This window comes from Drosophila willistoni (assembly GCF_018902025.1).
Source record: "Drosophila willistoni isolate 14030-0811.24 chromosome 2L unlocalized genomic scaffold, UCI_dwil_1.1 Seg196, whole genome shotgun sequence".
Classification (NCBI taxonomy): domain Eukaryota; kingdom Metazoa; phylum Arthropoda; class Insecta; order Diptera; family Drosophilidae; genus Drosophila; species Drosophila willistoni.
Window position 1 is genome coordinate 7,718,151 of NW_025814048.1, and position 23,033 is coordinate 7,741,183.

Genomic DNA, 23,033 nt, shown 5'->3' on the forward strand with positions numbered 1-23,033 from the left:
TATTTGTTGTTTTTTGTTTTATTTCTTTTTATTTATTTTGTTTAACTAAAAATATGACTAAAGTTTATTCGGTCTTGCACACATCTAAAAACAATTTAGTTATCTTTCTTATTTTGTTGTTTTTATTTAGTTATGCTTTTCATTTTTATGGTTTAGTAAGTCTAAGTCTTTCATGTTTGTTTCATTTAAAAATTTTGACATAATTCGTAATTCAGGAAATTCTAATTTGTGTTTTTTTTTTGTTTTTAGTTTTACGTGTATCATTATTTAGATTGCATAACTAAATTGCGCTAAAATATATTTAACAACAATTCATGGAGGGTTTTCATTTTGGTGCGTCCAAGAAAAAAGCAATCAAATCACTTAAGTGATTTAAGGTGTTAGTAGTAAATATTGTTTTGTTTTTTAGTGTATCTTTAGTATTCCTTTTTCGCTTTTAATTCATAATTTCTTTTGTTTTTGCTCCATTTTCCGTTTTTCGCTTCGTGCTACAATTCAAAATTAATTCATTACATTGCCATACACTCTTAAACTTAGCATAGATTGAAGAACTACACTAGATAAATATACGTGTTCTGTTTACATAAACGTATATGTATATGTATATTGTATGTACATAATTATTAGGCAACCGCTTAAGTTTAATTGTTTTTTTTTATTGTTTTCCTATAAAAATAAGTATTATTTATGCAATGTGTTTCTTTTGTTTCTTGTTTTCTTCTTTTCTATGGGTTTGTTTCTATTTCTTTTGCCATAAACAAAAAATGTACTAAAAACCAAAGCTGTACATTCATATAATATTCATTCATCATCATATCATCATCATTTTTATCGTTATCGTATCATTATCATTGTCAATCTTGTTGTCGTCGTTAGGTTTTATCTATCATTCATCACCATTAGCAGCATTCGTTTTGTTTTCTTTTCTTTCACACTCGAAAACCAAAAACTTTTCAAGAATTACATTTTCTTTCCTTCTTTTTTTTTTATTAACAAAAAATTTGGTAAAACAAAAAAAAATATATGTATGGAGGCAATTAAGCAACCAATTTTTGTTTAATAAATTATATAACTTGGCTAAGGTGCTTTCATTTTTGATTTTCGGGTGTGTGTGTGTGTTTTGGCTTTTAGATCTTTTAGTACTTAAACTATGTTTGGGGGGGTGGGGGGGGGCGTTTCTCTAAGCGATCTATGCCTATATATAGCTGGGCACACAAGCTTTCAATTGCTCCTGCTGCTGCTGCTGCTTCTGCTACTCCTCTTTTAATTGTTTGCTGTTGTTGTTGCTATTGCTGCTTGCTGCTATTTAGTACATTAATTTTCATGAGGCGTACATGCGATTAATATCATGCTGATATCTATCCTGAATATCCTTGCGCTTGAGCTTAAAGGCAGCCGTCACCAAACCCATATCCGGTGACCAGACTTCCTTGCAAAGCGTTATGGCTGCCGGCACTTCGAACTTTTGCAATTTGCCTGTAAATAATACCACAAAATGCCATTAAATTTCAAATTCATTTAACGTTTTTTTTGCAAACTTACATTTGCGTGAATGATCGGCAATTTCCTTGAGTATGGCCTTCTCCATGACGGGTGATGAGCACAGATCTTCAAATGATTTATTCTGAAGTCCATGACGTTCGGCCAATTCTTCAAGATGCTTCTGATTTGGTACGACCAGCGCTACAGTAAATTGCTTAGTTGGATCACCATAAACGCAAATATTCTCAATAATGCCGCATGTCTTCAATTCCGATTCAACTTTGCCCAATGACACATATTCGCCGGCCTGCAGCTTAACGAGATCCTTCTTGCGATCTAAAAACGAAAACAGATTATGAAGATTAACTTGAAAAGGAAGAGGAACAATCTATTTGCTTGACCTACCAATAATTTTAAGTACACCATCACTTTGCACTTCACCAATGTCACCAGTTTTGAACCACCGACGACCATCTTCCTCGAAGAAATCTTCATTGGTCTTGCCAGGCAATTTATAATAACCCTGTGATACACAATCGCCACCAATTAAAACTTCTCCTTGGGGATAGGGTTTGTTTGTAATGCGATAATTTCCCTCCTCCCAGTTGACCAAACGTATATCGCAGACAGTTAAGGGGGCACCAGTGCGTCCATAGGTCATGTCACGATCTATTAGAGAAAATCCAAAAGTATTGAAGTTAATCATTTCGATTGGATATACCACACAATCACTTACAATCCATTACTGTAGCTCCCGATGTAGTCTCTGTTAGACCATAACCCTGAATCAAATCCACACACAAACATGTCTTAATCTGTTCATGTGTATCCGATGATAGAGGAGCTCCACCAGACATCATAATCCGGACACGTCCACCCATTAATTTAGCCACTTTCTTAAAGACCAATCTGAAAGGGGGCAAAAAAAAAGGATTAACAAACTTTTTTATATGCCAATTCATTCAACTTACTTGTCAATCAAGGGCGTTAGATAGCCTCGTGTTATCCATTTCACTTTGTACTGATAAAGAAATTTAAATAATGCCTTCTTGAATGCCGAATCAGAGTTGACCTTGTCGTTAATGCCCTTGGAAATGCGATCAAGTATCAATGGCACCGAAGTCATGCAAGTTGGTTTCAATACGGTGGCATCTCCCTTGCATCCGCGCTTTATCTTGCTACTCGTATCGATCAGTGTCAATGGCGTTGAATAACCAATGGATACGCCCGTCATTAGGCAAACACTCTCGGCAACCAATTCGAAAACATGAGCCAATGGCAGAAAACCAATTAGAACATCATCTGGATAAATTGGCACCATATCACAGAAACCCTTCATGGTGGCAATGCAATTTTTATGCGACAAAAGTACACCTTTTGGTGTGCCAGTCGAACCAGAAGTGTACATAATAATGGCAATATCATCGCCCTTTGGTGGCACATTCTCTGCAAGTGAAAAAGAAAATCAAAAGATTAATAAATATAGAAAAGAAACTTGGCAAAATTGTCTAGTAAGAAATCAGTTTATCATGTTGATTACTGTCGGCTCTTTCGAGAACTTTTACTCATTTCAAAATTTTCAGTTTTATTTTCGGTAAATAATTATACGAAAAAGTAAATACAATAAAATGGATGGTTTTGAAGAATTGATTACATTGACCCCCATGAATTGTGTGAAATCTTGCAATGATCTCTTGGATGCTGCCGATGTAAAACCACGTTCATATTCTTTATTTATTACACTCTTTGGTCTCTATTGTGGAGCTTTAATCTATCGTTCGTATCGCAAGAGAACTCTTCTGAAGGAAAGATTACAAACAGTTCAAGTGGAGAATCCCGAAGTGCAAATAATTGTTATATCTTCCGATGAGACAATGAATTCCGAAGATTTACTAACACACGATTATCGTTTGGAGGCCAAGAATGGACCAACCATGAGGTCAACCGTGCAACGCGAGAGTATCAAACCAAGCGTTGATTTCTGATCATCTCTCTTTTACACAGATGGCAATACTGCAAGCAATTTAACCAAATGCGGGAGCAAGTGAAACCCATAGAAGAATCATTTGAAGAACAATTTGTTTCCTCCTTCCAAACAATGGAAGATTAAAACGACGAGACGAGATGTGTACTTACCAAATTTAGAGTCCTGACCCGTTTTGACAACCTGAGCAAATGGCAAAACCTTGACACCCTCCTTGAAGCCTGTGGTCTCTGTCTTATGCAGCTGATCCTCCATATAGATAATGGTAGTCACATTTGGGCACTGAGCCAGCAAAGTCCTGAACTTGGGCAATAGATCATGAGAGGTTATCACTGTGGTTACTTCCGTTTCCGAGATACCTGCAGAACAGAAAGTGCAATAAATTAAATCATCTTTCGGCAAAGGTTTTTCTATTCCTTTTGGATTTTACTTACAATGAGCCACACCATCATCTCCCAAAGTGGCATAGACGGTAACAATGGGCATGGCCTGTTTGAAACAACCATGGGCCGCAATCATCCATTCCGCTCGCGTTTCGGCAAAGATCACAATATTCTCACGAGGTTTCTGTCCCAATTCACGTAGACCACGTCCAAAACTAGCTGCCATGCGTTCCGCTTCGGTGAAATTCTTCCATTTGTAATCGCCCATATTGTATTTCTTAAAGACACGACCATTTGGCTGCACTTCATCCTCCTCGCTAAGGATTTGCCTGGTGCCCAGGCAACGTTTGGATGAATGAGTTTTTGCCACATAATTGAAGACCTTCTCCAATGTATCGATATTCTCTTGTAGCATCTTCACATGGACATCACGTGGTGGTTCCGTGGTCCTGTATGTTAGCTCATTATCATCATTCTTGATGACTTTGGCCTATAAACAGAGAGAAGAGAACAAAGTTTGTAAGTTTTGGTTACCGACTAAAAGTTTTTGATAAAAAGTGGGGGGCGGGAGAGAAAGAGAGAGATAACAGAGACATGTGAGTATCAGTGGTAGGCATAGTGGAAAGAATTTTGTTTCGTTTATAACCAATTGGGAATGATTTGTTTTGGTTTTCGTTTTTTTTTTTTACTTGGCCAACACCAAAGAGTCTCAAATCAAAACAGGGCTTGGGAGCTTGACTCTTCGAACTGAACACGATCACCAATTTATATTGAGGAACATTTAAAGTGCTTATATGTGTACGTCTGTGTGTGTGTGTGTAGTGTGTGGGGATGTCAAGTGTGAGTGTATGTGTGTGTGTGTTTGTAGTGGTTCCTTATTTCACATATACCAAATAAAAGAACAACAAAAAATTATGACAAAATTAAACCTCAATATCATCCGGCGCGTATTTGGACTCATCATCAAATTTATTCTTGTTTAAGATCTTTGCCTGGGAATAAGGATCAAAAAACACCAATTAGCTGTATACCAAAACCCAAAAACAAAATAAAAACATAATACTCCTTATGGCAAACGAAATTTTCACTTGCTTTTTAAGTGTCATTAACTATTTAAGAGCTTGATTTCCAAGTCTCACGCCTTTTTAACGCTTTTTTAAAACTTTTCCAGAGTGCAAATTACTTCCTATATTCTTTTTTTTTTACAAACAAAATTTTTAATATTCTTAGAAGCTAAATATTTAAATTAGACTTTTAACTTTTAAATATAAAATTTTATTTAAAGTGTTAAAATTTTGTATAATATTTGCTATAAACAGTTTATAACACTTCAAAATTCGTTCTAAACTTTTCCTATATACTAGATAATCTTCCCCGAGCATATCCTTTCTCTTTCAATCAATCTATGGTAATGAATTTGATAACCTCTTATCTTATCAATTATACTATAAAATATTTAAATAGATAAATACACAATTATATATTCATACTTTTTTCTTAATTATGTCATTTTATGGCTAAGAATTGATATGCCATATACTTTTTATAATGCAAAAAAAAAATCAGTTATCAATTCAAAGGTGTTTATATAGATAATAATAATCCAATTGCATTTTTCCTTTTTTGTGTGTCAACTATCTATTTATGGCTATATATATAGACTAGAAATTGATTTGCTATAAAACTCTTTTATAGCAGCGCACGAAATTCTTATCAGATAAAATAAAAAACACAAGTCCAACAAACATATAGCTATGACTTATTTTAAGTATTTAGCCCGCTTATCAAAACAGTTGAAGAAATCAATTAGGGCAAATATATGTTTGGAAAGTTTTATTCCATCTGATACGGGTCGGTCGTCCTCCTCCCCCTCACTCCCTAGGGTGGGTTTAATCAATTTTTCTAGTATTTTTCCGCTGAATTTTTTCTTTGGTTTGTCCAACTAGATTAGTATCTATATCGCCCCATATAGAAACCTTGATTTGTTCTGCTGATTATATCTTCATTTTACTTATTCTACCTACGCATCAAAGCTATGCGATTTTTTTTTCTTTTTTTGCTTTTGATAAACCAAAATAGATAGTGGAACTGACTCTGGGGGGACCAGGGCATAAATCAAAAGTCAGCAATTGATTAGAAAAATGTGAGAGACAGAGAGAAAGAGAGAGCAGCCCCAACGAACGAGCTAACTTTGCGTGACGGTGAAAATGACATTTAGAAGAAAACTCAAGAGAAAACTGATAGTAAAAACAAAGAAGAGAGATAGAGAGAGTGAGCTATAAGCTAGAGTAGAGATAGGTAGGTAGGTAGCTAGGTAGATAGATAGATAGATAGGTAGGTAGCTATAGGTACTTGTATAGAATCAAAGTGCTGCAAAAAAAAAATGCTATGCGAAACATGCGATTACAACGAACTTTGTAACTTGGTGCAAAGTCGAAAGTGCATGTAGCTCAAATAAACTTGAATTCAACTTTCGACCGAGACAGGTTGCAGCAACTCAATACATCTTACTAGTTAAATATATGCATGTATATTTATAGAATTTCAACTTCCTTCAACTTACCTTCACACGCCTCGAGTCCTGTCGACGTTTCCATGGCGCCTGCAATACCAAATAGACCGGCAGCGTTATGATATCATAAACGAATGCAATTGCCTTGATGGCACCAATTGCGCTCTGCACCCAGAAACTGTCCATTCTAATAAATTAAAAGAAAGCGAAATGCAAATTAGATAAAATGCAATAACCAAATCGAATTTACAAAAATTATATTCAATTATATATACACATATATATACGTAGATAGATAGGTATTATATATATTTTTTGTATACCTCAACCCACTTGTTCTAACGCTGTCGCAGGCCGAAAACCAACTGATATGAGCCCACCTGCTGCCACAGTTAGTAAATCTTATTGAATGGGGCAGAAAATTTTCAAAAAAAGGGGTCTCTCTTTATGCTCACCGCACTAAACTTGGAGCTGAGAAACATTTTGGAAAGCGATAACACACACACACACACTCTCACAAGCGCCCCATGGGAAATAGTTTGGTTCTTTATCAGCTTGAGATTATTTCTTGCCATAAGGTAGTGTAACATGCACTCGGCTAGACATTTATACGCTCAGTTGTTCGGTCATTCAATCGGCTAAGTGATGCCTCTTTTGTCTATTTGTAATTGATTAACCCTCAACTTACCCCTTGATTGAGTGTTGCGGTCTACAAAGTATTATATGTTGTTTAGTTTAGCTAAGTTTAGTTAGAGTGTTAACCCTCTCAAAGAATAGTTGCTGTTAGTTTTCTTATCGAATACTAATCGTCTTGTTCGTCTGGGGCTAGTCTGGAATTTGTCGTTACCAACGGATCGAGTGATAACACCAGCTGTAACTAGGTCTTTTCTTTTAAAAGAATCTTGGACTATCAAGGTCTTGCGTGAGTAATACCGATAATAGTCAATCAATAATTCCATGATTCTCTCATAATCTTAAAATATACAGTCATTGCTGTTGAATTTCACTGGAAATCCAATAATAATATCTTAAGTTCTTTTTACTATATTTTAAATTATACTGTAGAAACTTTGTCAATGGAATTTCAGTGACTAAAACTTTAACAATCAATATTTTATATACATTTTGATCAATTTTTAAGCTTTTTCAATTAAATTTATTTGAAAACTTTACAAAAAACTGAGAGATGAATTTAATTCATCAGTTTTAAACTGCACCTGAACTCATTTTTTCGCCTGCTCTGTCTTAGGCGATTGCAAATTTGATAAGGTCTTTCTTTTTACACCCCGAAAATATCGATCTTAACTACTGTAGGTTGTATTCAATTAATGATTGAAACTGGATTGATTTAAGTATATTTACGAATAATTGATTTAATCCACGTTATTACCTTGAATCAATTGGTTTGAAATTATATAAATTTACGAATCAAATATTCTAAAATTCTTTAAATATTCTAATATATGTTTATATTGTTTAATTTGCAGTTTCTCAGATCTTTTATAGAGTCTTATATAAAATAAGTCAGAATTTCAAATATAAAAAATAAAATCCGAACATTGATTCTTAATTTTTCAAACTATGTGTTTTCTGGCACTTGGTTTTAATTTGTTCTTTTAAATATTTTAAAATTAAGACGCAGTTTTCATACTATTAACTTTAAACCATCACAATATTGACATCCCAGAGTCCCAAGAGCTCTGCTTATTCTTGTTTGCTTCATATAGTTGGAATTCTCAATTAGTTGTAGCGTTTTAGATATGGTATGGTCATTCGAAGTTTTGCTCAGTGGACTGCGTTGATTATATATTTCTAATTGAAACTAATTTAAATTCGTTTGAAATACTATAATATTGATTTGATTGAACATATGTTCCTCATTAAATGCATACAAATTTCTTGCAATTTAACTACATAAATTTTTATATATATCTGGATAATCGGATAAAACATATTACTATTAATACAAAACTTTGCTTTACTTAATGGAATCTATTTCATTATTTTAACCACCTTGATGGTGTATCCTCTCCCAATTTTTAGTTTATATCTAATCATTTCCGAATTCAGTTTAATTTCCTATTAATCATCATCGATATATATGTATATAGTACACTATATTAGCCTTGAAATTGTTATTGAACTTATCCCCATTATTTAAATATTTATTTCTTTATATTTTATCCAATTTAGATATAAATCATCTGGTTGGCTAAAGTAATTTCCGTTTCATTGACAATTTCGCAATGGAAAACTTTCTTTCTAGTTGCCAAGTAAATTATTTTATATTTGACTGTGTGTGCTGCTTGCTTATCAAAATTATACTAATTAAATTTAAATGCAGAAACTATGTCTCGATGTGTGTGTGTGTGTTATTAAGTGTATTTATTCGTTTGTGGCGTGATTTGTGACCGTGCTATCTGCTAGTATTGAATATTTGTTCGGTGATTTCCTTTTCATGTATGCAATATTCTCTCCTATCCATTTATAGAACTTTATCATTTCCTATATAGTTTTGTTTTGTTCTTTTTATTTTGGTTTTTATTAATTAATAATAAAAGGTAATTGACGGTCTAGAGAGCTTTAAGAGCTTATCCAATTAGGTTGGTATTAACGTTGGCCATAATCGCATGATGACGTTTCCGTCCGTGATAAGGCATAAAGTTCAAGTTCAAGGACATGACTTTTACTTAATTGATAGCAAAGCAAATGTGTTTCCATCACCTTATGACGTACTAAAATTAAGAATTAGGTTGTACTTACTGCGCATCATCTTCGATGAACATCTTGATGGCTTTTTTTGCAACTCTCTTTCTCTTTTTGTGTGGCAATGATCTTCAAATGCGGAGATGATTAAGGAATTGGTGGTGGTCAATGGATGACACTGGAGTGGAGAGCACTTCCAGCTCTGTCACACGCGCGCACACACACACACAAAGAGAGAGAGAGACAGAGATAGAGTGTTGTTGTTGTGGGTGGAGTATGAAGAGCAAATTGCCTAGCCACCAGCTTATATATATTTTAGCACAAATGATGATCGATCGGTTCAGTTATAACGTTTAGCTGAAATATTTAACAAAAAAACAGAAAGAACAAAGAGACAAAAATATTTATTATTACGAATATGTTTAATGAGTATGAGAAACATTAAATATTTATCATATTGAGAGTTGTCCTGTGACCATGGAGAGAGAGAGAGAGAGAACAAACACAAATGCATATATGATAATTACAAAAACAAATATCAAAAAAATTGGGTTAAAATAAGAAAACACAAGAACAAAGCAAAAGACATAAATAAAAACAAATAACAAAAAACCATCAATCCAAATAGAAAACAAAAACAATAACAATTTGCTTGTGAGAGCGAAGCACAAACAAAAATATATAGAAAGTCTGCCGAAAAAAAAGAATATGAGAAAAAATCACAGCCTTGCACTTTAGTCTCAAATTCCAGGAAATATCGACAGTTAGCAGTCCCAGAGCTTATAAACAGGGACGGATTATGGGTAAATGCCGCCCGGGACCCCGTCAAATATATAAGTAAAACTGTAAAAAAATCTTTTCCCGACTTCTGCCCTTTTTTTGGATCCGCCACTGCTTTTAAATAAAGTTTTCTGTGGGAACTTTAACCATTAGAATTTGAAATTCAATGCATTTTTTTGCTATAATTTTTTTAAATTAAGCTTTTTGTTTTTAAATACAAGTGTTTAAAATACGTAATTATTTCATTTTGCACACGAGCATTTAAAATAAAACTAAGCATTTTAGTTGCCTTAGAACAACAAATATTGTGAATAAAAGTCTAAAAATGTTTTATTAAGGTAATAACTCTAAATTTAAAACCTTTTATACTTAGAATCTAAAAAATTATAATTTTTTGAGTCAAAATAAATCGTATATTACCCCTATATAAAGAAATTACCTTCTAAAAGAGTATAAAAAGTTCTCTAAGCTCAACCTTTTGTTATTAGATTCTAAATATGTTAATAACAAAATGAACTTTTGTTCAAATAAATATTCAAAATAAAAATCGAAAGCAAGTCAAATAAGTTTCTCTTTCTGTTCCTCTTTTGCGGTCGCACTTTTTCTCTCTATCTCTCTCCTCCTATATATGTTTTACTTTTGGTAATTTGCCAGCTAGAAATTGATAATAAATACAACGAAAAGAGAGAAGAATTCTTTTTCAAAAATTATATAGACCAAACTGACTAAAATTAGAATACAAAGATTACATAATGTGTTAGAAAGAGATGATAACCGGCTACCACACCTTTCATTTAACACTTCTAATACTTTCTTCCCCTCTCCCTTGCCCACTCTCTTGCTCTTTCATTCTCTTTCTCATAGATAATTTCATTGTCCTAGGTCGCGACGATGAGGAGGCCCATTCAATCAGTTAAATCGAAAAATATTTTGTTTGGCCTATATAATTACATTCCTCTCTTTGTTTTTGTTTAGACCGCGTCCACAGGAAAACTTTTAATCGAAAAAAAATAAACATTCAACAAGTTTCCAATGTTTTTGTCAAGAGCCAAAGTCCACTCAGAGAAAGAAAGAGAGAGAGAGAGACAGAGAGAGTGAGAGAGACAGAGAGAGTGAGAGAGAGAATGTTCAAATTCAGCAAATTTTACGTTTTCCATTCGAATATCATTTTACTTTCTTAAGAATCTACCGATGGCGATAAATGGAATATATATATATGTATGTATATAAAAATAATAATAATTATAACTAAGTATCCCTCACAAGCCACAATACAATCAAATGTTCAAAGTTCATACAAAAATAATTTAAGCAATGTTTTATCAGTTAAAAATAAAAATTTAATTGGTCTTTTAAAATTCGCATGGTCGTAAAGAAAAGGAAGAATCAGAGAGAGAGAGAGAGAAAGAGAAGAGGGGCCATTGAACTGGAGAGAATACCGACATATATACAAACCCGCCAAAAAAAAAAAACTTGATTTTGAAGAGCGCGTCACTATCATCAACAACAACAACAACAACAACAAGTTGGCAAAGAGTAACAAAGTCAACAAAAATATTAACAACGTGTTTTGTTTACAAAGAAAGAGGCCAACAATGAAGGGGGAACCAAATTTTGGCATTTAAATGTTTGCCAACTCTGGCAATGACAGTAAACAGCCAACAACTGGCACAGTGAGACTGAGCCAAACGAAAACCAAACCAAATATTAAATAAACTAAGGTTCAATATTGTACTCAGGTTCATTTGGGGGTTTGAAATTGGGTTCAGAAGCGAGCGAATTAGACTTAAAATCGCAACATTTAGTGTTTCCCCCAACATCGAGATGTTCTTTAAGGTGTCTGAATATTGAAATCGATTAGACGGTAAAAATATTCTGCCTTAATCTAATCAGATAATGTAATCACACACATTTCCACACAAAATTTCCTTCTATCTTTCTACTTGTGTTGGTCTGAGATGGTCCTAAAAATTACATTTTCCTATTTGTCTCTTTTAATCTCAATAAAGCTATTCACAGAGCAGTTAAGCTATGGGAGTTTATCGATATCTTAACGACTGATTTCAGGGATATCTAAATGTTATCTAAATTGAATTCCAACCACTGTGCCAACTCTGATAGTTTTCATAGTTCATAAAGTCAATTGACCTAAGCAAAGGCGAAAGTTGTTTTGAAACTAAATAACAGTCAGCAGGTGCTTTAATTGCATATGTAAATAATAACAACGAAGAGTCAATACTCTATCATAATAATAGTAAGAGAATACCTTGATAGAATAAGAATGTGGAAACATTTGAAGTATATCAATGTCTGGAGAAATAATAATATCCATAAATTCAAGTGAAGAAGTAAATTTCTTTCTATTTCTCGATATCTCTGCCAATCGCCATACGTTCGAGCAGCAACTGCCTTGAACTTGGTAGCTGCAGCTTCTTTTATAGCCTCAAATTTCTCTAGTGACTGAGAGAAAGTGAGATATACACTCTCCTTCTTATGGGCTCACACTTATTTTCTCTCAAGTGAAAACAAGTCTCGAGAGCAAGAAAGTGCCCATTCTGTCTCTCTTTGATTTTTCATTTGCTCATTTCTCTACGCTGCAATGGTTATGCAGGTCAGTTCTTCATAAATGGGAAAATTGCCAACAGTAATCGGATAGACATTTAACTTAATTCGCTACCGGATATGTTTCTATTAATTACCGAAATTAAATTTTTACTTTACTGAGACCACTTTGAGAGATTTCGGATTTCACTTTTGTTACAATTAGTTACAAATATTATCATATAGACATTTATGTACGAGTATGTATTGAAACTAACACTAAACACTTGTTGATTACAATTTTCTCATGAACTTTGAACATCTCATGCGAGTGCCGCCTGACCCTCATCATAAAATGCGTTCCAAGTCGCGCCCCGAGGTATCCAAAGGTTAAAACCTACATAATCAAAACAAATGTAGAATTATTTAAAACAATCAGGAAATCAGTCATGATGATTACACAAAGTATACAAATATAAGTACATATATCTTTTCTAATAGGGGACAAGTGTTGTGAGAAGATGATTCAATCATAGACATAGACGACAAGCTAGAAACATATGTAGAGCGACCTTCGTGGGTTAGATAATCTACCTCACTACTTAGCGCACACATGTCGTATGCGTAATATTCACACAGAGAGCGGCGAGAGGTCAACAAGGCGCAGCAAAATGAACTCGCAAAATTTTGGCATGTGTTTGAAATAAATTTACTCCGCTTGCTTAAAAATGTTTCCAGATATTAGATTGAATAGCCATTTGAAATCTCTTTTTATGCCTTTAAAATTAGGTGAAACTTATTGCAATTTGCTACGTTTAAAATAATTGCAAAATGACGACGACTTAATTACTAACTGTATACATATACATATATATACAAAAGTCGTCGTCGTTTTTTTTTTTTATTATGATTATTGTTGCAGTTTTTGTTTTTTGTATTTCCCCGTTTCTCCACTTTTGCTTACATTGCACAACACAACAAAATGCATTCTGTGTGAAGGCAAGAACAAAAAAAAACTCTCTCTCTCTCTCTCATTCCGCCCGTTATGCTTGAATAACTAACTCAACCTCGAACTTGAATATTAGCAACAACAATTCATTCGATAAAATATCGACAACAAATTATATATTTTTTAAGTGTTTTGTCACGCAACTAACACACAGTATTTAGAACACAATAGTCACAAAGTTCCAAGCTCAAAGTTTTAAGTTGATTTGCTTTTCTGTACAATTACGAAACGAAACGTAAAATCTGTTCTATATTACGTGTATCTACACAACAAAAAGAAATAAATAGACAAAAGAATTGAACGAGACATAGAAAGAGAGAGAAAGAGAGAGAGAGAGAGAGAGAGGCAAGTTAAAGTCGTATTAAAGTTTCTATACCCTAGCAAAATGTTAAGAAATTGTTAAGTTATGTAAAATATTATCTCTTTATGGGAATAGTTTCAGAGATAATACTTTGGCGATATTAACTATTGTTTTAACTATTAATTGAAGAGCCTTAAGGCTAGATAATCACATTTAAAAACTCTTACTTTAATTATAGATGTAATGTGATAAAGAAGAGGTTATCTTTACTTATCTTTACTCACTTCATTTAGATATTTAGTTTAAATATTTCATTATAATTGACTGAAGTACTAATGATTTTATAAGTACCTATTCCTAAAACTAGCAAAAAACATAGATAAGGATTTGCCATTTTGCACCAAGGAGCTCATATCGTTTGTTTAGGGTAATTTGAGGTCGTTGTTTCTGATTGCCGAAGTGCAACCAACTATTTTTAGAGCTTTTTCTAGGAAGTTCTCTAACTTTACAATTTTAAAATTGATCTCGAACCTGTTTTAATTCAACTCATGATTTTTGCGTCTTAATCCAGAAAAACCGAACTCAGCGATTCCAAAGCCCCCTAAAAATGGATATGAAGTCCTTGTCATGGAAAAAAGGTGTATTTTGTTGCCCTATGTAATACTAACAAAACTATTACGTTCCGATTTTAAATTTTTTAGTTTAAAACTGCAAAACAAAGTCGAAAAAAATCGGGCTAGTTTATAGAAATTTTAACAGTTTGAAAGGTAAAAAAATCTTTTTGGTAAAGGATTCTGGGGATTTAATAAAAGAGAGCCTATCAAACACACCTTTAAATCTAGTTTTAATATAACCAGTAAAAACTTGAAATTATATGAAATACTACCAATGTGTTATTTATAACAAAATTGAGTCTCCTTATTCCTACTTCGTCTTACACAAAGTGTATTAAAGAGACGCAATAAACACCAAGAATGGACACGTCATTGATATGTTAAGATCTCATTGGTTAGAATCATTGTTAAAGCATTGCAATTTAATGGTTAAGCTGTTTTTTATCGTCTTTAAACCTTTCCTCCACATTTAAAACAGAAGGCATGAGACTAATGACGTTGTATGTGTGAAATGAATATGAATAAAGTTGTTTAATTAAGTTGAAATTATTGCAAAAATAATATTTAATCATGTGGAAGAAGAAAACCAAAAACCTGTTTTGTCTTCCATACACGATCAATATCTAAAAATATATTTTGATAAGAATGAAAGTTTGTTATTGCGAAAAATATCTATTAAACTGGAATGGCCTTGTGGAACTCGCATTTTAGAATGATTATTATCTCTAGAGAATGTTGAAATGACGCTCTCGAATAAGAAAGGGTAGAAATTCTTTTGCTAAAAATGTTTGAAAGTAAGATTTTTGGTTTCTTCAAATGCCGCTTATTAAAGTTTACTAAAGATTTTCAAATTTTTTCACTTCAAAATCTTAAAAGAGAGTTTCTGTGGCTTTATTCAAACCTAAATCCAAGAGTACGATGACATTTTGATATTTAATTTAGATTAAGAATAAATGTTTATAACATCATCAATGGTTAATAAGAGGAAACACAATTGCATAAATATTTACACAATTTTACTTTTAATGAACAATGAATAACAACAAAATTTAACGTATTTTTCCACTTATTTTGTATGTGTCAGTGTGTGTGTGTACACAGTTATTTGAACTATGGGGTCAGTGTATGTATAACGGGAGTTATTTCGATCAACCTTGACATTGACTACAATTGCAGAAATGAAATTGATATGCAACTTGTGTGATTTATGTACGAATCAAATGTACTCATAGGTAATTGTCCATTGTCCGAGAGTCTCTCTCTCTCTCTCTCTCTGCTGCTCGCCTTTTGGGGGAGAGAGAGGTCAACAGAGAGAGAATGAGAATGAGAGAAAGAGAAGGGAAATATAGTGTAAAAAATCATCGTATGATTGTGCCAAAGTCCAAAATAAAAAATAATTTTTGTTCGTTTGCAACGCGCAACGAGAGTAAAAATAAAATTACTCGAATGAGATTGAAATAAGAAAAACCAACAACAAAAATCGGTACATATATTCCATTCAATGAGTGAATGAGTAACAACAAACACGACAAACAAACAGAAATAAAAAAAAACACATACACATAATAACAACAACTGTTCGTATGCTAATTTATTGCACAGATTTAATATTACCCTGCATCGTCCCAGCAAGTGCGTACATTTTTATTAAACTTAACTAATCGTTTCCAAAATAACCAAAGAAATTCTTATAGAAAAGTAATAACTTTTATCAATTTATTATTTTAAAATTCAAAGTTTATATTTTTAAAGTTATTATTTTTTTCTTCAAATCGGAATACTAATGTATATTCTTTGGTTCTAATTGTCAAGTCTTGATAATTTATAACCCTCTAAATCTAAAAAAATGCTATTCCCTAATGGAAATCGCGATAATTTTAATTTCTTTGTAAATCGAAAAAAAATGATAACCTTGCCATTTCGAATTATCGGGACTCAACTGTAGTATTTTGTCCAAAAACTCTCACGTAAAACAATTACGACAGCAGTCGAGAGATTTCCCTTGGAATTGAGAACAGAAAATGCCAATAACGGCATGGAATTTTTATCGATTTACGTTTGAAATCTCTCGGAAACGAAAACAGACCTGATAGTTGAGGAATAGGATTTCCTATAATAATCATTTGAGAACTTTTCTTATAAAATATACACAAAATATTGTTCCTTGTACAAAATTTAAACTAACTGGAGTCGGTTTTGTATTATGTTAGTTAATCATTCAATATTAAAGCGTTCCATATGTATGGTAGTACGTTGTCCTTTTTATCTAAAATATTCAATAATATATCAATAACAACATCAATTTTCATAAACAGTCTTATTTTTGACACTGACTGTCTATCTAAATCTTTTCGAAAGACCCAATATACCCCTTCATTTCTACCTCAATTATGCAGAGTATTTAAATACATACAAAAAATACGAGATTACGTTGAGAGTACGAGAGTACGAGATGGCGAGTACTATGAGTGACCGACCACAACCACCACTAGCACCACCAGCATCAGCATCTGTCTATGTCTATGTCTATGTGGGGGCGAATTTAAAATAAATTTGATTACGGAGTCTCGAGTTCTCGGGCCCCACACAGATGCATTAGTAGCTCGGAAGAATAGCTGAGAGTTAATTTGATGGCTGTTAGTAAAAAAAAAAGTGAGAGCATTCATGTGTGTCTCTCTTTTGCACTCGCTCTTTCGCTTTTTTGAAATGTCTCTGTGGTGTCCATGTGAAAGTAAAACATAAATGTGCTAAAATAAATGACCTAGACAAGATTATTGAATGGCCCACCCACTGCGGCAACAGCGGAGAGATATCAGGGGCCAACTCTGTTTGTCTATTTGTCTTATCTATCTAGAGTGAACAGAGACCAAGATCACTGCCAGACAATTAATCGATGGATGGCGGGGCACGTGGCGCAGTGAAAATTTTCCACATTGAAAAAAAAAATAGAGTATTAAATTAAAAGTATTAAATCCCCACGTTCAAGTTGAAGCCCGGTTTAATTGACTGCCAAAAAACCGGTTAGAAAATCTCTCAAAGTCGTGACCAAACAAAAAAAAAAAACAAACACACACAAACTTAAATTAACTTTAGAGTTAAATCTTTCTAACTGTGTGTGTGTGTGTGGGACTTTGTGTGTGGCGCGTTTAACGTGTTTTCAAACATAGAATTCCATAACCAGGAACAACAATGGCAATTCCAATTTCATTATTTGACCCTGACTTTACTTAGAATTTTTAATCTTGATCTTGACCCAGCAGCATCTTAGAAGCTGTAACTTATAATGCTATAAATTACAATAAAAACTAAAATTAAACACATTGTATTACATCATTTAAATCATTTAGATTTATATAAATTAAATGTGTTGTATATTTTTACACTTCCTTTCACTATTTAAACAATTTTAACAATTTTTGTCTCAGAAAACCCGTTTGTAGATTCCTTAACAATAAATTAATTGGCATTTAAAGCCAAAGAATTTTCTGAAATACAAAGAATTGCCCGAAATTGGCAGTTTATAGAGAATAGAGTTAACAGGCGAGGCCAACCTAAAGATCCTTAACGTATAAAAAACAACTTTGTACGACCAAAATTGTTCCAAGAATCGTTTCCACTTGAAGGATGCGGTGCAGACCAAAGAACTTTAAGCCAAATACGTTAAAGTGCAATGTTATAATGTTATACACTAAAAATTCTTAAGTTTAGTATTCTGAGCAATAGAAATTCAACTTTAGAGCTGACCTTTAGGATAAATGGTAAAGAAACACCGAAAGTAGCCAAAACATCAAACAGGAAACGGAAGGCACTGCTTTTTCAAAGGATTGCCGTTTTTTGCCAGTAGTTCACCTATTACGACATTGGTCAGGAACCATTTCCTCAGGACAAAACAAAGGGAACTTCTTATAGTTTAGCGAACTGTACTGCTCTTTATCGATATAGTAATGCTTTTCAATGATTACTCTATCACCTCCACGCACATGTAAAACCGAGCCAAATTTAATGATTCACTTAAAGTCCGAGGGGTATCGAAAGGGTGAGAGAAGCTGTTGAAACGATCGCGTTGGGCAAGCTGCCAAAAAAAAAAAAGGGTCGGAGCTAGGGGTTGGCATGGCCGATTACAAAATGTCATTACGAGTTAGGGTATAGGGTGAGGGGATCGGAGGCAAAGGTAGTGTAGCAGACATAAAATCGCGTGACTATTTTTGATATGTAAAGTGAAAGAGGGAAGGAGAGAGAGAGGGAGAGAAACAGAAACAGAGCGAGCAAAGAGCAACAACTGCAGCTAGAGAAAAAGTCACGAGGCGGAGGCAGAGGTTGGGGGGTTGACTAAGGGGAGGGTGGGTCGTTTCGTATGCAACGGCGGTTGTGGCACGTTTTTCTTTCTTTCTGTCTTTCTTTTCGCCGCATCACATTTTCGTTATACCAGCTGAAAATCGTATGAGTTTCAGGGGAAATGAATGGTTCAATTTCCCCGTCCCTTTTTCCGCCCTCGTGGCGTGGCAGCAACGTGGTATAAAGCTCAAGAAATGAATGCGGCGAAGAGCAAAGAGCAACAGCAACAGGAGAGACAAAGAGAGCAGCAGCAACAACAACAACAACTACCAAAAAAGGGAAGCGAAAGAGTGACAGAGAGAGAACTGTACGTCTGAGTTGACTGTACAAAAGTGCAAGGCAAGAAAGAGACAGCGAGAGAGAAAGAGAGTGAGTGAGAGCGCACTCTAATGAAGGGGCAACAAATGAAAAGTGTAAAGGTCAAAGAGCATATTGTTTACATGTAGAAAAAGCAGCGACGGCGCCTGACCAAAAGAGCTTCAACGCGTTGGTAGGCCAAAAAACACGTTGGCCATGAATGAAAAGTGCAACCGGCAAAATGGTGGAAAGAGGGACTGGGACAGACACAGAGGCAGAGGCAGAGAGTGAGGGAAATACAATGCGTGGGTTATAAATAGAATGGCGAGCAAAAGACATGCAGGTAATGATTTAAATTAAGCTTACCGTTAATAAATATAGACAGAGTGCATATCAAGTATTGCCTTCTTATATTTAGCACATATTTCAGTTAATCATTCGAGTGACTTTGTTCGGCATTTTAACTATATTCACCTATGTATATAACATCTTAAGAATTTCATTCTTATATGTAGAACAATTCACTTGGTTGGTCGCAATAGTAACTTATTTTAAAGGGCCTGCAGTTAGGAGGTCTTCCGGATATAACGACGAAAATCGTAGGTGCGTCGTTATAACCGGATTCTATTGTATATAGAATTGCATTCTTAAGCGCAAAAGACTTTAGTTTAGGGTAAACACGAAAATTTGAGGTATGTGAAACTTGGTTTAGGTATTCAAAACTTAGCCTCAATGACTAACCTTGATATATTTCAACACTTTCAAGTTCAAGTTTTTAGACTTAAACTTTCGTAAAATTCACTTAAAAAAGTTCGAATATCTTATTAAATATCCATACTTTCTACAGATTTAGTGTTTCCTTATGAGAAACAACGTATCACTTGCAATTGTCATGTTTTTAAGGTGGTTTTGTCAAAGTCAAAGCCCTAATACTTAATATTTTTTAACCAAGCCTGACTTCACTTCACTATAAAGTTTCTTAATTTGTTTTAATTTGTATTACCTTAAAGTTCTACCTATAAGAGCTTATCACTTGCAATATTCACCTCCAATCGCATTGCAATAATTAGATTATTTGGCTTTATCTTGCAGAGCAATCCACAATTTCATCACAATTTTGAATTTACAATCTAGAGCGGAATTGCTTATGGAAAAGTCATTATCTCTGTGGTTTGTCTAGCTACGACGTGTCTTTTACCTTACTGAAATGTATAACGAACGATTGGAAACATTTCCGGCCATAACAGACCATAAAACCGCGCCCAGGCAATGGCTTGGCCTGGCTCAGCTGGTACATAGGTAGCAAGGAATCACAAAACAGATGACCCCGTGTTAGAAGAGAGAGAGAAAGAAACCCCCCTTTTGCTACCGCATGACCTCGCCCCTTTTTGACCAACAAAGCGAAAAACTCGCATGATTTTCAGTTGGTATAACAAACTGCTCTGAGAAACAGAGAACTACAAGAGAAAGAGAAATATCAAGAGAGAGAGGTCAGAGAGAGAGAGAGAGCGAAAATCAAAACGAGTTTGCGCAAATACAACAATTACAATGGAAATTACACGTGCAAATCTGAAGACAGAAGAAGAAGAAAAAGATAGGGAACATGTGAGTGGGTGACAACGGGCTTCTTAATACCCTATACACACACATAGCCTAAGGAATTTAGTGGTACTACATGGACTAAGAAGTTAAAGGAACTTATAATTAGTCGATACTTCTCAATAAATTAAAAATGTTTCTATAAATAAATCATTCCTTTTCAATTTTGAACTTATCGGTGTTTCACTATACATACATACTTATATATGTACTTTAAGTTCAACAATCAAAGTTTATTACGTCATCAGACGTCGCAATATAGACTTCCATTAAAATTAATCACGATTTTATCTTGACGTCCTTAGCTGCTTCAAACAGAAACCTTCAACAATCTGACTCGAATGGATCAGGGCCGGATTTAAGGGAGGGACCTCAATTCCCACTAATCTTCTCTTTTCCCCTTATCCAGTAATTAGCCTACTAACTAACTAAATGACTTTTAAAACGACTTGTCTGATAAGAAGCTTGAAATGATTATGAAACTTCAGTAGAATTCAGCTTAAACAACTGCGTCAATTAAACTTGAACTTGGTAATGACAAAAAAAACTTTTAGTGAGGGCATCGACAAGTCGTTGTAGTAGCTAGAGAGAATGTTTTGATTGCTATTGCTGTTATTGTTTAGGTTTATACATATATCATTTCAAATGTTTTGAATAACGGTAAACGAACGAACACAAATGATCCGAGGGAGAGGGGAAAATCAATAAACAAATCAACAGAGTAACAAATGAAAATAAAAAACAATTGTTGTTGTTGTTGCCATTGACGACAAGCCATCGGAAAAATGCAATTGCAATGCAAATGCGTCAAGCAATTTAGGTCAAGTCAAAGCGAAGAAGGACCCAGAGCAGAAAGTAAATCAAGCGCAAAAGAAAGAAAAAAAACAAATTAAACGCAACGCAAAAATGGATAAAACTTTAGTCATTGATAAGGTGGCGTGACATTTTGAGAACATAAATAAAAAGAGGTGAGAGGAAGGTGAGAAACACACCGAGAGAGTGAGAGAGAGAGAGGGAGCAGAGAGAGAGAAGGCCACGCCGGCAAATAAGCGAGATATAGAAAGAGATGGAATGCATTTGCGTCAGCTGGTTAAAATTTATAAGAGGAAGAAAAGAGTGGGAGGCGGCAGGGAGAGTATCCATATACAGTTTAAAAAATCTTACCTGCTCTTTTTTAGTTAATGTTGTTTGTTTTTGTTGTTGTTGATGTTAGAAATTCCGTCAAATTTGTAAGAGAGAGATAGAGAAAAAAGGCCATTAAAGATTATATAAAATTAATACACACACGCACGAAGAACAATCACACACACACAGGCATATAGAACCAGAACCACCGAAATTCCGTTGCGTTGGCGTTGTTTTTGCTTTTTTTTTGGGTATTAGTGTGAGTGTGTGTGTATGAGAGAGTTTGTGTGTGGTGAGCACGTTTTTTTCTTGTTAGAATTTTATTTTAATGCGTTTTGGCTCAGGCATCACTTGAAACTTTCACAATTTGCGAAAAAAGGCACAATTACTCATACACACAAAACCACACACACACACACACACACACATAGAGACACGTATGAAAGAAATACACTGCGACTGACACTTACTCGTACACACACACACACACGCTGGAGCACACTCCTCGAAAGTTAATTAAACTGCGTTTTATTTTATATTTAGTATATACTTTTTCTCTTCTTTTATTTTTTCTTAATTTGCCGCCCGCATTAAATTGGTTTTTATACTCCGCTGAAGACGCGTGCGTTGAAGAGCAAAATAACAGTACGCCCGCTCACTTTGAAATAAAAAACAACAATAAAAAAAAACATCTTCAGTGTTGCCAGAAATTTAGAGGGTAATGTGGCCGAATATCACGACATGTTGAAAAGCACATGGCATTGCCAGATGCAAATTCTGGGCGGGAAATCAAATGCGTTGCTGATTAACAAAGTTTTCAAAATGGATAATAATATTGTATAATTGCAAATGAGGTCGTTTTAAATAATTGCAACGCATTTTCTGGGAAATCCTCACGTGATGGTGATGTGCAATATATTTGTGGCAATATATTTTTAGGCATCTTAAAGATTTTCGGATTCTGCCATGTTTTATGACATCTTCGAATCTCTCATAAACATTTTGTAAATATAGAATGAATTGAAAGTATTTAAAGTTGTTTTTTAATTGTAATGTATTTAATTGTTAAATTGCACCACAAAAAGTGAATTCCCTACGAATACCCTTTCGAACCACACCGAACCGAGCCATTTAAGGTCGAACATGCAACAAAAGAGCGAAAATGCGGCAAAAGCATGGAACTTCCAACCAATGAGGCGAACGGCAACCGATGAGCCGAACCGATGAGGCGAACCGCAACATGCTTGCGTTTACAAAATTCGCCTTAACTTGGTCGAAATGCTTCAAAAAGTGAAAACTCCGAACGAATACCCTTTCCGAACCACACCGAACTCCTTGCAACCACGTCGAACTCGAACATTGTCA

The 23,033-nt window shown here is 34.2% G+C and overlaps 3 protein-coding genes across 4 annotated transcripts in view; 2 read left to right on the forward strand and 1 right to left on the reverse strand.

Moving 5' to 3' along the window:
* Nucleotides 1–22,329, reverse strand: LOC6640514 (fatty acid CoA ligase Acsl3). The gene is made up of 11 exons (XM_047010233.1): nucleotides 22,139–22,329; nucleotides 21,708–21,712; nucleotides 9,125–9,424; nucleotides 6,413–6,548; nucleotides 3,901–4,339; nucleotides 3,619–3,825; nucleotides 2,454–2,928; nucleotides 2,219–2,391; nucleotides 1,888–2,151; nucleotides 1,543–1,818; nucleotides 1–1,476 (listed from the first exon to the last, which is right to left on the reverse strand). Exons 3-11 carry the CDS (start codon nucleotides 9,145–9,147, stop codon nucleotides 1,322–1,324), a joined length of 2,148 nt encoding a protein of 715 aa, XP_046866189.1. The 5' UTR covers nucleotides 9,148–9,424; nucleotides 21,708–21,712; nucleotides 22,139–22,329; the 3' UTR covers nucleotides 1–1,321.
* Nucleotides 1–23,033, forward strand: part of LOC6640555 (mitochondrial sodium/calcium exchanger protein) — a 69,865-nt gene that overhangs the window by 6,391 nt on the left and 40,441 nt on the right. The window contains exon 7 of one of the 2 annotated variants that reach the window (XM_047010235.1): nucleotides 20,037–20,714. The exons of the other annotated variant lie outside the window; for it this stretch is intronic. Coding sequence (XP_046866191.1) covers nucleotides 20,037–20,065 — 29 coding nt within the window. The 3' untranslated portion in view covers nucleotides 20,066–20,714. Of the gene's footprint in view, nucleotides 1–20,036; nucleotides 20,715–23,033 lie in introns of those variants that run through there. 2 annotated transcript variants of the gene reach the window in all.
* Nucleotides 3,008–3,869, forward strand: LOC6640515. Its single transcript, XM_023174762.2, has 2 exons — nucleotides 3,008–3,421; nucleotides 3,487–3,869. The coding sequence occupies exons 1-2, from the start codon at nucleotides 3,111–3,113 to the stop codon at nucleotides 3,590–3,592; spliced, it is 417 nt and encodes a 138-aa protein (XP_023030530.1). The 5' UTR covers nucleotides 3,008–3,110; the 3' UTR covers nucleotides 3,593–3,869.

Excerpts from the sequence above, each read along its gene's own strand:
- LOC6640515 (XM_023174762.2), top strand. The coding sequence starts at position 3,111 with ATGGATGGTTTTGAAGAATTGATTACATTGACCCCCATGAATTGTGTG. Across the intron at positions 3,422-3,486 it reads AAGAATGGACCAACCATGAG|ATGGCAATACTGCAAGCAAT; the intron begins GTCAACCGTGCA and ends TCTTTTACACAG.
- LOC6640514 (XM_047010233.1), bottom strand. The coding sequence starts at position 9,147 with ATGTTCATCGAAGATGATGCGCA. Across the intron at positions 3,826-3,900 it reads AGATGATGGTGTGGCTCATT|GTATCTCGGAAACGGAAGTA; the intron begins GTAAGTAAAATC and ends TCTGTTCTGCAG. Across the intron at positions 2,392-2,453 it reads CTAACGCCCTTGATTGACAA|ATTGGTCTTTAAGAAAGTGG; the intron begins GTAAGTTGAATG and ends GCCCCCTTTCAG.